Source organism: Camelus dromedarius, chromosome 19 (assembly GCF_036321535.1).
Source record: "Camelus dromedarius isolate mCamDro1 chromosome 19, mCamDro1.pat, whole genome shotgun sequence".
NCBI classification, from domain to species: domain Eukaryota; kingdom Metazoa; phylum Chordata; class Mammalia; order Artiodactyla; family Camelidae; genus Camelus; species Camelus dromedarius.
The window spans coordinates 11,333,367-11,347,977 of record NC_087454.1 but is presented as its reverse complement, the minus strand read 5'-3'; the positions used below and the strand labels follow the sequence as shown (position 1 = coordinate 11,347,977).

At 41.1% G+C, this 14,611-nt stretch overlaps 1 protein-coding gene and 1 non-coding gene across 2 annotated transcripts; one reads left to right on the top strand and one right to left on the bottom strand.

Moving 5' to 3' along the window:
- The first annotated feature begins 362 nt into the window (after positions 1 to 362).
- On the top strand, positions 363 to 435 carry TRNAV-AAC (transfer RNA valine (anticodon AAC)). Its single transcript has one exon. It is a non-coding gene; the product is annotated as a tRNA-Val (tRNA).
- Positions 436 to 2,846: 2,411 nt separating this feature from the next.
- Positions 2,847 to 14,596, bottom strand: RBM24 (RNA binding motif protein 24). Its single transcript, XM_064476227.1, has 4 exons — positions 14,307 to 14,596; positions 13,126 to 13,249; positions 11,568 to 11,622; positions 2,847 to 4,962 (listed from the first exon to the last, which is right to left on the bottom strand). The coding sequence occupies exons 1-4, from the start codon at positions 14,472 to 14,474 to the stop codon at positions 4,599 to 4,601; spliced, it is 711 nt and encodes a 236-aa protein (XP_064332297.1). The 5' UTR covers positions 14,475 to 14,596; the 3' UTR covers positions 2,847 to 4,598.
- Between the last annotated feature and the right edge of the window lie 15 nt (positions 14,597 to 14,611).

Here is a 14,611-nt window from a genome sequence, read left to right as displayed (position 1 = left end):
GAGATACTTGCCCTCTTATGAACACATTATCTGAGCTATTAAATGAAATGAAATAATGATTGCTACTCACCCCCTGTTACGATATAATCAGAATTACCTCTAATAGGGGAAAACTGGAAAACATGGCACATTCTCCAACTCACTTAAAATACATTAATAGCTTAGTGGTAGCATCTTGGATTTAAAAAAGCAATGGCATTCATCGTCCAGGAGACAAGTGAGTGGAGAGAAGGGCGCTTTATAGACTCTCTCTGAAGAAGTTGGTCAAGAATGACTAAACACTGTACAGTTTTCAAGACAGAACTAATTTATGAGAGCAAAGCTAAAAATCCTTTTCCTTATCAAAATTTTTTAAAGTTCAGGGAGGGTATAGCTTAGTGGTAGAGTGCATGCTTAACATGCACGAGGTCCTGGGTTCAATCCCCAGTACCTCCATTCAAAAAAAAACCAAACAAATAAATAAATAAACTTAATTACCTCTCACCCTCCCAAAAACATAAAATAAAAATTTTAAAGTGCTTATCCATGTATTACCTGATTCCTTTCTCATTTTGATTTATGATCAGGATTTCAAAGCCTGGAATGTAAATGACTTAGCTAAAAATCATTATTGAACTTCTAAAATTCCACTCAGAACAACTACCCAAAATGAAACCTCTTCTATATGAAGTACTTGAGCAAAACCAAGTTAGAATTTCCATGGAAACAGTCTGGAACTCTTGAAGGAGAAGCGAGGACACAAGTATGAAAATGCATGAATTTATTTTTTGGTTCCTCTTCACCACTGCCCCTCCAAACCTTAGGCTGTCATCTTAATGAACACTTTCAAGCCTCAGAGGGAATTAAGAAGAACAATATTTGATGGGAGTGAGGAAAGAGCTAAATATATTTCCCCTGTGAGAGAAATATATTCCATCATCTTCTCATCTCCCCTTCCTTCTGCTATCTGGGCAATCTTTCCATCTTTCACTGTTACTTCTGTGCCACTCTGGCTGTACAGCTAGTTTAGCTGTGACTTGGGACAGAATAAAGATAACATCGTGAGATAATTTTGTCCTCTTTTGGAAGGGTCCTTTCATACAAGACAACTGAGGTCAGTTTTCAAATTAATATTCTGTATTTTCCCACCATGTAATTTTCATTTGCCAATAGTTCAGAATTCCTAAAATGCTCTTGGATCAGGTAACTCATTTGATCAGTACAATCTGAAAGGGAAACAGTGCCATTAGGTTGGGTTCTATCAACTCCCACGTTACCAGTTTAGAGGGCTTACCCTGCTGGTAAGTAAAGAAACCAGGACTCTGGCCAGCTCTTTGCATCTCAGACCATTGCTTTCTCCAACTCTACCAATACGACTAGCCTCGTGACCAGTGTAGACACAGTATCATGGCTACTCTCTCCTCTTTAGTAGGTATTAAGAACTTTTATTTATTTACTTTTAGAAATACAGTTTTAGTTTTATAAAGTAAAAATCTTGCTCTAACTGCTCATATTGATATTGGTATAAGATCAGCAAATACCTCCAAGAAAGGCATAGTCAGGGTTAGGTGGACTTTTGGCTTCCCTGAGGATGGCTATTTTTGACAAGCTTTTCCCAGAACCGTCTGACCTATTTTTAATCGATAAATCAAATAATGTTTCATTTTAAAGCTCAGCAATCAATATATGACTTATGGAGGACAAAAGTGACCTTTCATAAATCCGAAACATTGAATGTAGAACACGTCTTCCGGAATAAAATAATCATTGCTGCAATGACTGAATTAAGTAGCTTAGAAATTATTTTACTGATCCAAGATAAAACCTCGGGGCACAATAATATCTCTCCCTAGGGATAAGGTGGTATCTATTTATCTTTGGAAAATTAAAGGCAGTTAAAGTTGGAGAATGTGATGGCTCTAAATAGGATGATAGCTGTCATAAGGTAGAAAATGTGATGCAATCTGTTATAACTTTCTGCTACTTGTAATTTTTAAAAACTCTTGGAATTCAGTAGAAGAAATTATACCGTGGGTTTGGGCAATATTAAGACCAAAGGAGCAACAGACAACACATTCCATAATTAATTTACCATATACACTTTGACAATCAATATGACATATTCATTTGATGTTCTAATACACACCTTATTAGATATTGCCACATAATCATGGACCGAAATTTAAAAATGGAAACATACTAATAGGTGATTTCCTCTTTGGTTAGATTTTGCTATACAGCATTATAACTACTAGCAGGAATCATTTATCTAGAGTTTACTATACACTTGACTCTGTGCCAAGTAGTTGGTATACTTTATTTTATTTACCATTTAAATAACTAGGATAAGATTAGATATTACCGTCCCAATATTATAGGTGAGAAATCAATAAAAACCTCACCCTAAAAGTGGATTACAAAAAGCAATGTGTCCCATGCATATAGCTAGAACACGGTAGAGGTTAGCACCAAACCTCAGTTTACCTGTTAAGTTTACCTGTGAGGTTTGCCAAACCTCAGTTTCACTGTGTTACTCCAGCTTCCAACCGACTGTGCCCCTCTACAGCCCACTTCTTCCAAGCCATCTTCTGGTAACCAGTTATCCATGAATAGTCCTTTAAGGCTCACTGTTGGAGGAAGACCTCTATCATTCACTAAGCATAAGGCAGATACTGAGTTAATGAAATTTACTTAAAAGGTATAAAAACGGGGCATCTGGGGAGCTTTCTGCTCACTGAAAATGTTACCTATAAATTATGGCCATTAATTCTGGTTAAAGGGAAAACTCATTCCACCTTTATGATAAAACCAGAAACAAGCAGTGCAACAGAAGTTTTTAAAAATTATATTTAATACAAGTGAATAGATTAGAAGATTTGAAATGTTATAAAGCAATATACACAATGAATAAATAATTTGCACAGGAGAGTCATGTCTACATTACATAATACTGTCTAGTATGGGAATACTTAAATCCAGTGATAATGGAGAAAGTCCATAAAAATGCTAACCTGTCTTCCCTTGTATGAAATTGTTCAAGTATAAAAATCCAATACAGTGTAAAATAGTATTCAATTTAGTTTTAGAATAAAAATTGCAAGTATTGCAGTTTCAGAAGAAAAATGTAAAGCAGCATTTAGAAAACTACATAAACTACGTAAGAAGGGTGTTAAACTAATGAAGTACCCATAAATGAGAATTACACGAGCAAAAATCAGAGAAGGAAGCGTGAAACTAGCAATAGATCCTGTTTAAAAAAACCTAAAGCCTAAAATAAACTAAAATGTGTTAATGTAAGAGTACTCTCTTATACAGTGCACATATGAATTTAAATAAATCCAAGTCAACATCTTTAGTTGAATAGGTTAATATTTAATATGCTACATCTAGACCTACTAAATAATTTATGCCATGAGATGAATACATAATTTTACAGTGTCACATCTAAAGTTCCTTTCTTTAGAGTGCAGCATAGTAAAACTTAAAAATAAATATCTTAAATAGCATTACTATTAAGGCACAGTATAAACCACATTATCATTAACCTTTGAAGAATTGTAATCTCAGTAACCTTGTTGTCTCTTGTACTGTATTCACTAATAAATAGTCTTAAATATGACTCTGAAATAGATACTAAAAAGTGTAAAATTATTTAAAAAGGGAACAAAAAATAAATGTCCTTAAGACAGTTCTTAAGGGTTTAGAGTCTGCAAACTTTGCCTGCCTTTAATCATAAGCCACGAGTCGACACAATAAATAGAAAGAGAAGGCTGTTGTAGGAAAAGCCTGATCCTATTTCAGAATCAGAATTGCTGACACCAGCAGATACAAGTTTCCCAAAATTGAAACAGGATGGGGAGAGGGATTAGAATGTGACAAGCTCATCACACAAGCACAAGTGATGTGTTCTTTCCAGAACTGTGTGTGTTATTGATTGTCTGTACAGCTGTTGCACCCATTCATTTCCACATCACTTGTTTCACAGTCCCACTCATCCACTGCGTAGATGAGAAAATAGCTTTGGTGCCTGTCCACTGTTTCACCCACTGCCACGCTCCTAGATTGATTGTTCGATGCCCATTTTTCAAAGAGTAAGAACACTACCTTCTTACCTCAAAAAGTTCTCCAGGCCATAGTGACTGCGAAAAATGACAATCAGTGCTTTCACCATTTTTTTTTTTTAAATCTGCTTTTAAATGTAATTCAAGCTACATATTGCTCACTCTGTATTCCCTGGTTCAACTGGATTCAAATAGCATTTTCTAACTTGTAAAAGGCAGTTTGCTTCCCTGATACTATAAAAAGAGCAAAAATAAAAATCCCATTTATAAAAGTGAAGTTCCATTGTTACTCCTGCCGGCATTTCGTAGCGGCCTTTCATTTACTCAGGCTCTTTGGGTTTGATTTCCGAAACTGCGCCCACTCCCCCTCACTCTCATCTCTTTCACATCTAGAACCCTACCGGAGTATTAAAAATAATAATTCTGCTTCACAATAGCATAGCTTTTTTTTTTTTTTTAAAGCTGTTAAGTCAACGTTAACGCTCTGATTAGCTACTGAAAATTGGGGAATCGGGAGGGAAAAGAGAGAAACAATTCGACTTTGATCGGAGGGCTGGCCTATTGCATCCGGTCCGTCTGCAGCTGCTGGGGCTGGTACTGGCCGAAGGCGGCGGCCGCGGCGGCGGCGGCGGCGGCGGCGGCCGCGGTCCCAGGCGCGGCGGCGGTGATTGGCTGCTGCACGGCGTAGCCGTAGCCCCCGGCGGTGACGTAGCCCGCGGCGGCGGGGGAGGCGGCGTACGGGTACTGCTCGTAGGCGGCGGCCGCGGCGGCGGCGGCCGCGGCGGCCGAGTACTGTGCGTACGCGGCGCCGGTGTAGTCGATGTAAGGTGTGGTGGAGGCGGCGGCCGCCGTGGGCTGCACGTGTGGGATGACCACCCCCGGCTGCACGAAAGCCTGCGGATAGACATAGTGGGCAGGTATCCTGTTGAGAAACGGAAAACAGAGTCAGGCAGGAGTCGCCTCCTGTCTGGAGCGTGGCTCGTTCAGAGATAAGACAGACTCAAATTTAGTGGTTATTATGAGCATAGGGTTGCCACAATATCTCCTTGCCAGCGATCTGTGCAAGTCCTCTGGCGGTAGCCCAAACCATGGAGTGCCCCGGAAGGAGTTCAACAATGAAAATGGGATGCCCTCCCTGCCAGAATTTGTTATTTAGGATCTTTTTAGAACCAATAAATATCATCGAGAAGAAGTTTGGAAAGCTAAATCAAAGTTCATGAGGGCCTCGCACACAAGAGGTATTTAATAAATGCTTAATTGACGAAGACTTCAACAAATTTTGTAATCGGTTCGTCCACCAAAAATGGTTTAGCAAATAGAAGAATTCTTCGCCGTGAATAAAGGACTCAGAAGGGAAGCCGTTATCGTTTAATTCCGTAAGGGTGTTGGCCAGTTTCTGAAAACTAAATTTCAAGAAAATCCCTGTTTATTATCATGGCAACCCTACTTGAAATTGCTATGCAGACTCAGCACACATTAATCTCTCTGCAACCTCAGTCACCCTTATTAAAAATAATAATAAAAAAGAAGCAGGCGACAAAATAAAAAAAGGAGTTTAAAAGTTCACAAGTGTGGTAAACACAGCAGAATCACACTTCTCAAACGAACTGTAGTGCAGCTCACTCTATCACAAGAGGCTGTTGTGGGAAGCTACAGAAATGCTATTAACATTCATGGCAGTGATTCCCAAAGAGATGTGCAGCACGCTTGTCTTTCTTTCTTTCTTTCTCTCCATTAAATTCATAAGGACACAAGGGTCAATCAAACCTGTTTGACTATCAGGCAACCGAAGGTCAGCCAGCTTGTTTATCTCTATGCAAGACAGACAGAAGGGGTTTTGGGGAAATGATGAGGTTGAGGGAAAAGGCAGGGATAGGGAAACACAACTAAATATTTCTAAAATTAATATCAACTCAAAAGGATTACATAATAATAAGGTTAAGGAAACATTTTTTTGTGTGTATCTACTAAACTCTTGTTTTATCCTCTAACTCAACAGAAATAGATTTATTAAGCGTATCTGTTTTAAATCTTCCCTACTGGTAGATGTTTTATACAAATCAATTCTATTACTAGGTATTCTCCTACAAAAGTTCTAGAAAGTGAAACAAAATCGAGGACCTTTCAAAATTATACATTCAGAGGTCACATACAAGACACATTCCAATGACCTTACTTAAAAGTTAATTTTGTTAAAAAAATAAATCACAAGAGGTATTAAAAAAAAACATGCATCTCTATCCTCACTCTTGCGATTCATAGCTGCCCACTTAAAATGCTACCATTAATACCTGACTTATTTTCATCCTTCTTTAGAATAATCTCCATCAAAACCGCCTATATTTCTAAAAATATGACACTATGATGCTATCTGGTTATTACCAAAGGCAACTTACAAGAAGTACAAGCACAAGGAACAATCTTGCAAATTTTAAAACCTCAAAACAGAAAACTTCAAGTCTAGATTTCAAAACCATAAATTTTGCTTCGCCTTTCCCGAGTTTTACTGAAATCACTCATTAATGAACATCCATGGAAAAGATGAATTTATCACAGAGGGTAGTGAACTTTGACCCCAATGATAAAAATACACTCAATTTTACTAGACTTGTAGATCTTTCCCAGTGCCAGGAGAAACGACGTCATCAAGTGTTTCTGAGGACACTTAGAGATGTTCTTGACTGCTTGTCAGAAACCAGACGCGTGGTCATGCACACACTCAGAACTTCTCAGCGGGTCAGGTGACTGGCTCACTCACAGCGACAGGTGTGGCTTTATGAAACACTGTCCCTGGAGGCCTCCGTGTCCACGATGTGCAGACACGGCTGAGAGAGCCTACAGTCATGCCAGTTTGCATGTGGTGACGGACAGCAGGGGCTGCAGCCGGGCTATTTTTGATCCTGTCATGCGACAAGGGTTTCCAGCGGGTAAAATGTCTTTATAAGGCCAAAGTAAAACATCTATCAGCTGCAAAGGCCAGCCAGTATGAATCTCACTGATACTGAAACATTAACCCCTGAACTCCCGAAGCTCCAAGGACAATATGATGGCTGCTAGGCTTGTATCTTTGAATAAAGGTGGTAACTGAAAATAAGTTTAGCCCACAAAAAGGCAGGATAAAACTGTGTGTGTGTGTGTGTGTGTGTTTGAAGAATGCTTTAAATGATAGCTAAGCAGGGCTGCCTGCAGGACTCTTGCCCCTGTATTTTTTTTTTTTACATTAATAGTTTTCATTTGATAATGCCAGCCAATCAGAGTATAAAGTTCCTTGGAATATCAGAAACCTACATGAAGTCTGGCAAGAGTTAGGATGACATCTGGAAGGCAAATGAAACCCTAGAGTATTTTAAGGCTCAGAGAAAGGACGACCCAGGAGCCCATGGAAAGACGAAAATATCTCAGTCCAGGAAGGGAGGCAGTATTGGACTTAAGGGTGAGGTGGCACTGCGGAAGCAATTCCTGTATTAGGAGTTCCTTTAATAGTCTCCAGAGCCCATTACAGCAATTTGGGAATCTCCCTCCTACTAGACAGATACCAGCATCCTTCCCCTCACTGAATCACAGACTGTACATCCTAGCAGTAATAAAAACACAAGAGCAAAACAGACACCTTGGGCAATTTTCAAAGAAAATTTGCTACGTTTTCCTTTTCTTCCTACCTCTTCAAGGCCCTTCTGATGTCTCTCTATGACTTTTGACATCCTTAAGGGTTTCCTCTTCCAACCTATCACAGAAATGCTGACAAGTCTTCATCTCATTCACTGGTACAAAGTAATCTAAGTCCCTAACCTTGTACCAAACTAAGTGCACCATTTCTTAAACTTTGGCCTGCCAGGCCTTTTACACTTCTGGCTCCAAAAGACTTTTTTCCCCAGTATTTCTTCCCACCTTTCCTTGAACCTGGGTCAGCCGGACCACTGTTGACTGGACACGCCACACGTTCCTAGAGCCTCACCTTGGCTGGTGACACCCCTCCGCCAGAGCTGCCAATCCTCACTCTGTCTCTACCTGGTGAAGTCCCAGTCCCATCCAGCCTAGCTCTACCGCTACGTGTAAAGCTTCGGGAATTTGCTTCACCTTGTAGTCTCACATATTTCTCATAACTGAAATGAACGTAATATTTCTCACCCTGAATTATTGTGTATTAAATAGAATTATCTGTGTGAAGAGCCTACGATAAGGAACATACTCACTGCAAAAGTTCCCTATCCTCCCTCATGACCTTTAAAATCTAGGTCAGCTTCTACCTCCTTCATGAAGACTTCCTGGATCCCACCCACCTGATGTCACTCTGCCTCATCTGAAGCCACATGGACAGCTTTCTCGATGCTTCTCAGTTTTCTTATGAGATTACAGGAGAGAGTGGAGTGGTGTCTCTTTGGCTACAGCTTGACACAGAGGAAAGAACATGGCTTTTGAGGTCAGGCAAACCATGATTCCCAGCCTAGAACCAGACTCTATCACGTAGTAGCCCCTGTGGAAAGTTAATTAACCTCCCTGAATCTCAGTTTTTTCATCCGTGGAAAAGACACTAACAGTGCCTTCATCAAATAATTATTGATAATGAAATTATATAATTTATGTAAATCGTTTATCAGTACTAGGCATGTTGCAGGTGTCGAATTCCTGTTAGTTATGGTCCCTCCTGCCCTCCTTGGTGGACAGTATAATACCTAGAATGTGTTAACACAACCAGCATAAAACTTAGCACTTAAAGGAGTACTGAGTAAATGTTTAAGTGTATTTCAACCTGATCTGAACTAGCCTGGAATTCACCTACAGATCCAAAGTTTCTCCTCCCCAAGGTTTTGATAAGAAAATGCTTCTTTCAAATATAAAATATTTATAAGCTACTGTTTAGCAAATCCACACATTTCTATACATCTGCCCACTGTGTTACATCAGAAATTCCTTCAGGCTAAAATTTTCTCTTTAAAGGTTCAAAGTAATCTGGGGGCCATTTAAGGACTATATATAAAAAAAAAAGTTTAGTTCCTAGAATTTCAAACAAGTCAAGTAAGATTAAAAATTCTCAAGCTTCTTTCCAGGCCTAAAATAGAACATTTGGCATTCAGATAGAATTTAGGATGACCAGGTGTGATTTGTTAGGTACAGACTCTGGGAGTTGGAGCTGTGTTAAGAACCCCTTAAAAAAGAAAGAGAAGGCTTGCTTAGTCTATCTGGAGTGCTGTCTATTTCTAATGAGAATCTCAAGTTCAGACAATTTATGCAAACAGTAATAATCACCATCCTTTATAAAGACAGCTCATATGGGAAGGGATGAAAAACCAATAGTTCCTACTAAAAACATGCTTGATTTGAAATTCCTACATGACACATTTTATTCTGGTTGTTATTACCCTTGTGCTACTTTCTTTCTCAAGAAGCTATCAGACTACCACAACCAGTCCACAGTTTTATGTCTAGCTCTCAGGACACTCCATAAAAAGTCTGGTTTCTCCACGCACTGAGTCTTTTCTCCACACACTGAGTCTTTTCTCCTCTGTGCTCATGCTCTCATCCTGTACCCTTCAGACATGTTCCTTCTTCCTAGTACCTGTTCAGGACATACCCAGTGGTCCAAGTCTAGCTCCAGTCATCACGAAGCCTTGTCCAACTCCTCCAACTCTCTGATTTTCTTGCTATTCTGAATTCCTTTTGTACTTAATACCGAGTAATTTAGCAATGAACAGTTCCCAATTGGTTGGTGTTAGTCTTGCTTCCTAAACTCAAGTGCCATCTCCTTATTTTGTACTCCTGACTAGCACGGAGAAAAATAAACATGCTAAGACCAGTTGATGGATTTAGTTGTCTAACAACCGTTTGGAGATTATTAATGTGAGATCATGCCTAAGTTCACCATCACTCCTTAAGATGTCTGTTCCCCTCCCCAATCCTACCTTAAATGTAGTCTAGACCAAGGAGAGGGGATCCACAGAAGTATGTGGACCCACCAACCCACCATTGTCAGTAGCCAGAACGGTTTGAATGGGGCATTAATAAAAAGGAAATATGAAGGCCCTTTGTCATCTATTGGATAGAAGACTCTAATATGGTTTAAAAAAAAGTAAGAGTTGGTAGTAAGAGTGAAGTACCGATCTATTAAAGGGACGGTTATAAAGAAGGGATTCATGGAAAATATAACTTGACTCTTCCCAGTCAAATTATTATTACTTTCTTGGATCTAGTCTTGGAGACACATAAGGTAGACAGAGTCCAACCTTCCAGGTCACACATGTAGATGTTTAGGTGCTGAGCTAGACAAGAAATGACTGCTGAGGATGAAACACTTCCGAACAGTTAGAATATTTAAGAAGGGAGTGTAAATCTCCGGCATGAGAGTTACAGCCATGCTGATCAGGTAGAATACAGATGAAACAGACCCTAGGTGTTCAGAATAAACTGAAGCGGTTGGGGCTCTCCCATCCATATCACGTCTGAATGGAAGGGAAATGAGGGAGCTTGGATTAGGAGAGCTGGTAATCAAAAACCTCACAGAACACAAATCGACACCAGCCATTTACCTGAGTCAGGTCTGAACGGTGAAAGTTAGTGCTACTCTACTGAAAACGCTGGCTACTGTTAGTGAAATCTAATGAGAGTCGTTGATCCTTTAAATGAGAAGGTCTAAAAGTGGATACACATTGCCAAAGAAAGAACCCCATTCCCAGAAAAACTCCCCAGGAAAACAGAAACTTAGGACATGCAAGCAATGAATCTGTATTCTTACAGAGGGAAATCACACCATTTAGCACTCACTACAAAAATACGGTTAAATGGAAGTCACAGGCTACAGCTTCAAAGCAAGGAAAATAAAAGGCCCTTTGCTTCCCATGGCAAAGTCAAAAGTCAACACCCATCAACACCACCACCAAAACCCAAAACACAAAGAGCCCCTTCCCCGAGGAAAAGAAAACACTTTCACTACAGCTCTTTTCAATTAAGTAAAAAAGCACACAGTTTAGCTATCAACACCACTTCATTACTGTAATAAATAAAATAAAGCACACGGAGGTCTATTGACTATTGTGAAAAATAAAACAACACCACCAACATCCATGCATCGTTAATCACCATCTGAGCTTGTGTGTCTGAGTCTACTGGTTACAGAGTTTAACTCCAAACAGAACTATTCCACCTCTTATCATGGTATCCTTCTGATCAGTTAGCTTAACTGTATACGAGCCCTGTCAGGTTAGAAAGAGATAAATACAATTGAGTCAAGTTGAACAGCAGTCACGGTGTCGGGACACAATCGTCTTGTACACAAGTCATACCTGGTATTTTGTTTTGTTTTGTTAATCATAAGCTCAAAAATGTGTCTGTTTGGAGGCTGCATACTTGGTCAGATAACTTGACTCATCTAAAAACATTTATGTTATCGGCATTAAAAATACACAAACATATGTAAATATGTATAACCAGGAACATTCTGTGACATGATGGCCTTGACTGGATATAATGAAGAGGCAAGTTAACAAGTGGTAGACATATTGAATCAGAGGAGGGTCTGATTAATTGACTTACCCAAAAGGTCTCTGTATAAGGGCTGGATGAAGCTGTTGAACACCAAAGGCAAAACCTAACAATAAAACATATCATATTTTCTGCTTGTGCACGATTAGGCATTTATTACTGCTACATATAAAATACACCTTTTCACTTAGAAAAAGTAATTATTCTTTTAATACTTTAGAGAAAATACAATAAATATGTTTTTAAAAGCCATTTTACTAATGTTATCGTTGATCTAAATGAGAATTTTAATAAATATTATAAATATACTTTTAAAAGTCATTTTACTAACATTATCATTGATCTAAACAAAAATTTTAACAGGCTACAAGTGGAAACTAAAAATGATCTGCAAAGTTTAGTTGACAGACACAGAATAAGACCTTAGAAAATTAGACCTGTGAGAAGTTCTTGTGGAAAGAAAGCAAGAATAATAGGGCTTGATAATGAAGTTACATGTCACAAATAGTCCTACAACTCTGAATCATTATTTTAAAAAAGTCTTTTTCTTAATTTGGAAAATTCTGGAATGCTCTGGACAATGCTTTGGAAGATTATGGATTTTATAGATTATAGTATTAAAGTTCACAAAAACAAACTCTTCTTTCTTTTCTGGATAGTGTACACACACACACACCGTATTAGACAAATACGTTTTTTAATGCTCATGGATATTTGCATATGTACTCCCTTTAGTGACAACCTAGTTTCCCAGTAAATCTATTTGGATGGAAGTGTCCACCTCTTTCCAAAATCTCAGGTGGAAAGACTTAAGAGTGAAGAGCATACAACTTAAAGTTGCGTGCTGAAGCAAAAGATTTTATTTGTTCTATAGTCAACTCACAATTATATGTGCTAATACAATAGGCAGTGTTGTAAAATAATCCCAAAGGTCACGATTTCACATAGACAAAATTCTGCTCCTTTTTGGTGACTAATAGCTATGTGACTTTGGAGTAAACCATTTCTCATGTCTTAAGCATCAGTTTCTTCATCTGTAACAGACGGGCCCTAGAGTACCTGAAATCTCTCCATTTCTTTCATCGCTAATATTCTGTAATTTTATATTACATTTACCATCCAGACACCACCCCCACCCTGTGCTTCTCTCTTCGGTCAGTGTTCAAGCTGGATTGCCTGCTCGGAACACAGGGCAGCTGGTGGCAAAAGGAGAGAAAACACTAGGCAGGTAAGTATAACCAGCTGGAGTTGACAAATTTGGTCTGTATCATCCACGTGTGGATGATCTACAAGTGGCTACAAAGCGGAAAATGGGGACAGAGGACTATGGCTGTATACAGGAAACAGAGGAGTCAAACTCAAGTCTGAGTGTGCACAAACTGTCCCTCAGATCTGTTTTTTGCCCATAGGTACATTTCAAGTCCACAAAGGAGTGTGTACAGCTCTCATCTATCTTTATTGCCTTGGTAGAATAACCAGCCATGGTTTGACTTCACTAAACACACCTACAGATTCTCAGGGAACCAGTGTCTTCTGAATCAGGGATTCATTCTATTCAGAAGTGGGGGTCTCTAGTGGAGGAAGGAGGGACTCAAGCAACATTTCTCACCTGGTTGCATGATCCTTGGTTTTGCTCCCAAGTATGCCAGATTCACGTTGGCCTTCCTGCCATCAATGATGGGGTTGGGATCCTTGCAGGCTCTTTCAGCAGCAGCCCGGTCAGCCATGGTGACCTTAGCAACACACACACATAGACATACACACAAAGCTCTAAATCAGCCCCTGAAGGAAACTGAGAATCACTGGAAGAAGTCATTCGTGTTAATGAAACTGAAGGGGTTCTTAAACTTTTTTTTCTTTCTTTCTTTCTTTCTTTTTTTTTTTTTTTTCTTTTTTGGCAGGAACTTACTCCTTGATCCAAAGGAATAAGAAGAAAACAGAAACGAGGAAAGAAAGAAATACCACCCCCACCCCCCTAAGTCCTAAGGGTGCTGGTAGGGCCTAGCAGAGCTCTGGAAGCCTGAATTTCGTCTTAGAACTCCTCTAGGTCCCCCCTCCCCCGACCATTCCCCAGGTCCCTACCCGGCTTGAGAGGCACTGTTTGCTCTAAAGAAAGACCAGCTTCACATCCGCCCGGTGTTCCCAACCCCATAAACACTCCCCAACGACAATAGCTATTGTCCTACGCTACCCGCTCCTCGGCAGCTGAATTTGCACGCTTAAATCTCCAGGAAGCTTACTATGCTCTCTTTCAGTTCGGCAAAGAGCCAAAGGATCATCTTTGCAATTAAAAAAGGGGGGGGGGTGACATAAGAAGAAGAGCCCCAGACCTCCTGGGGTGTCCCCTCCCTGCCCCAGCCGGAACGCCGGGAAGACACGCATTTTTACAAAGCAACAGCGCTCTCAACCACCGGCCTCTACCCTGGGAGTGCAATTCCAAGGGTCTGCGGCCCCTCTTTTCTAGTCCCCCGCACCCCCAAATCCAGCAAGTCTTTACAGTGCTCTCCCTCCACCCCTGCTCCGCCTTTCCCCCGGCACCGCAGCGCTCTCGGTCCGCTCGGAACCCCGCGAGGCAGGCGCCGGCGCGCGCAAACTTTCAGTTCAGCTGGGAGCAAAGGGGCAACACTGCTCTCGCCCGCGGGGTTCCTCGCTCGGTCCTGCTGAGCCCCTCACTCCAAACTCCGACCCTCGGCCAAGCGCCACTCTGTCTCTCCCCGCCCCTGCGGTCCTCGGTTTCCCCGCCGGGCTCTTTGTCACCCACCCCTCCCCCCCCGCATCCACGCAACTTACAAATCCATAGCCCCGGGACTTGCCCGTCTGCCGGTCGGTGATGACCACCGCCTCCTCGATCTCGCCGAAGACCTCGAAGTACTTGCGCAGGCTGGCGTCGGTGGTGTGGTAGGGCAGCCCCCCGACGAAGATCTTGGTGTACGTCGTGTCCTTCTGGGTCGTGTGCATCTTCGCGCCCGCCCCGCGGCTCGGGCTCCGGCTGCGGCTGCGGCTGCGGCTCGGGCAGCGGCTGCGCCTCCTCCTCCGGCTTCGCGTCTCCCGCACCCTTTCGGGGCCGCCGCGGGCCAAGGGCGAGCTCGGGGGCG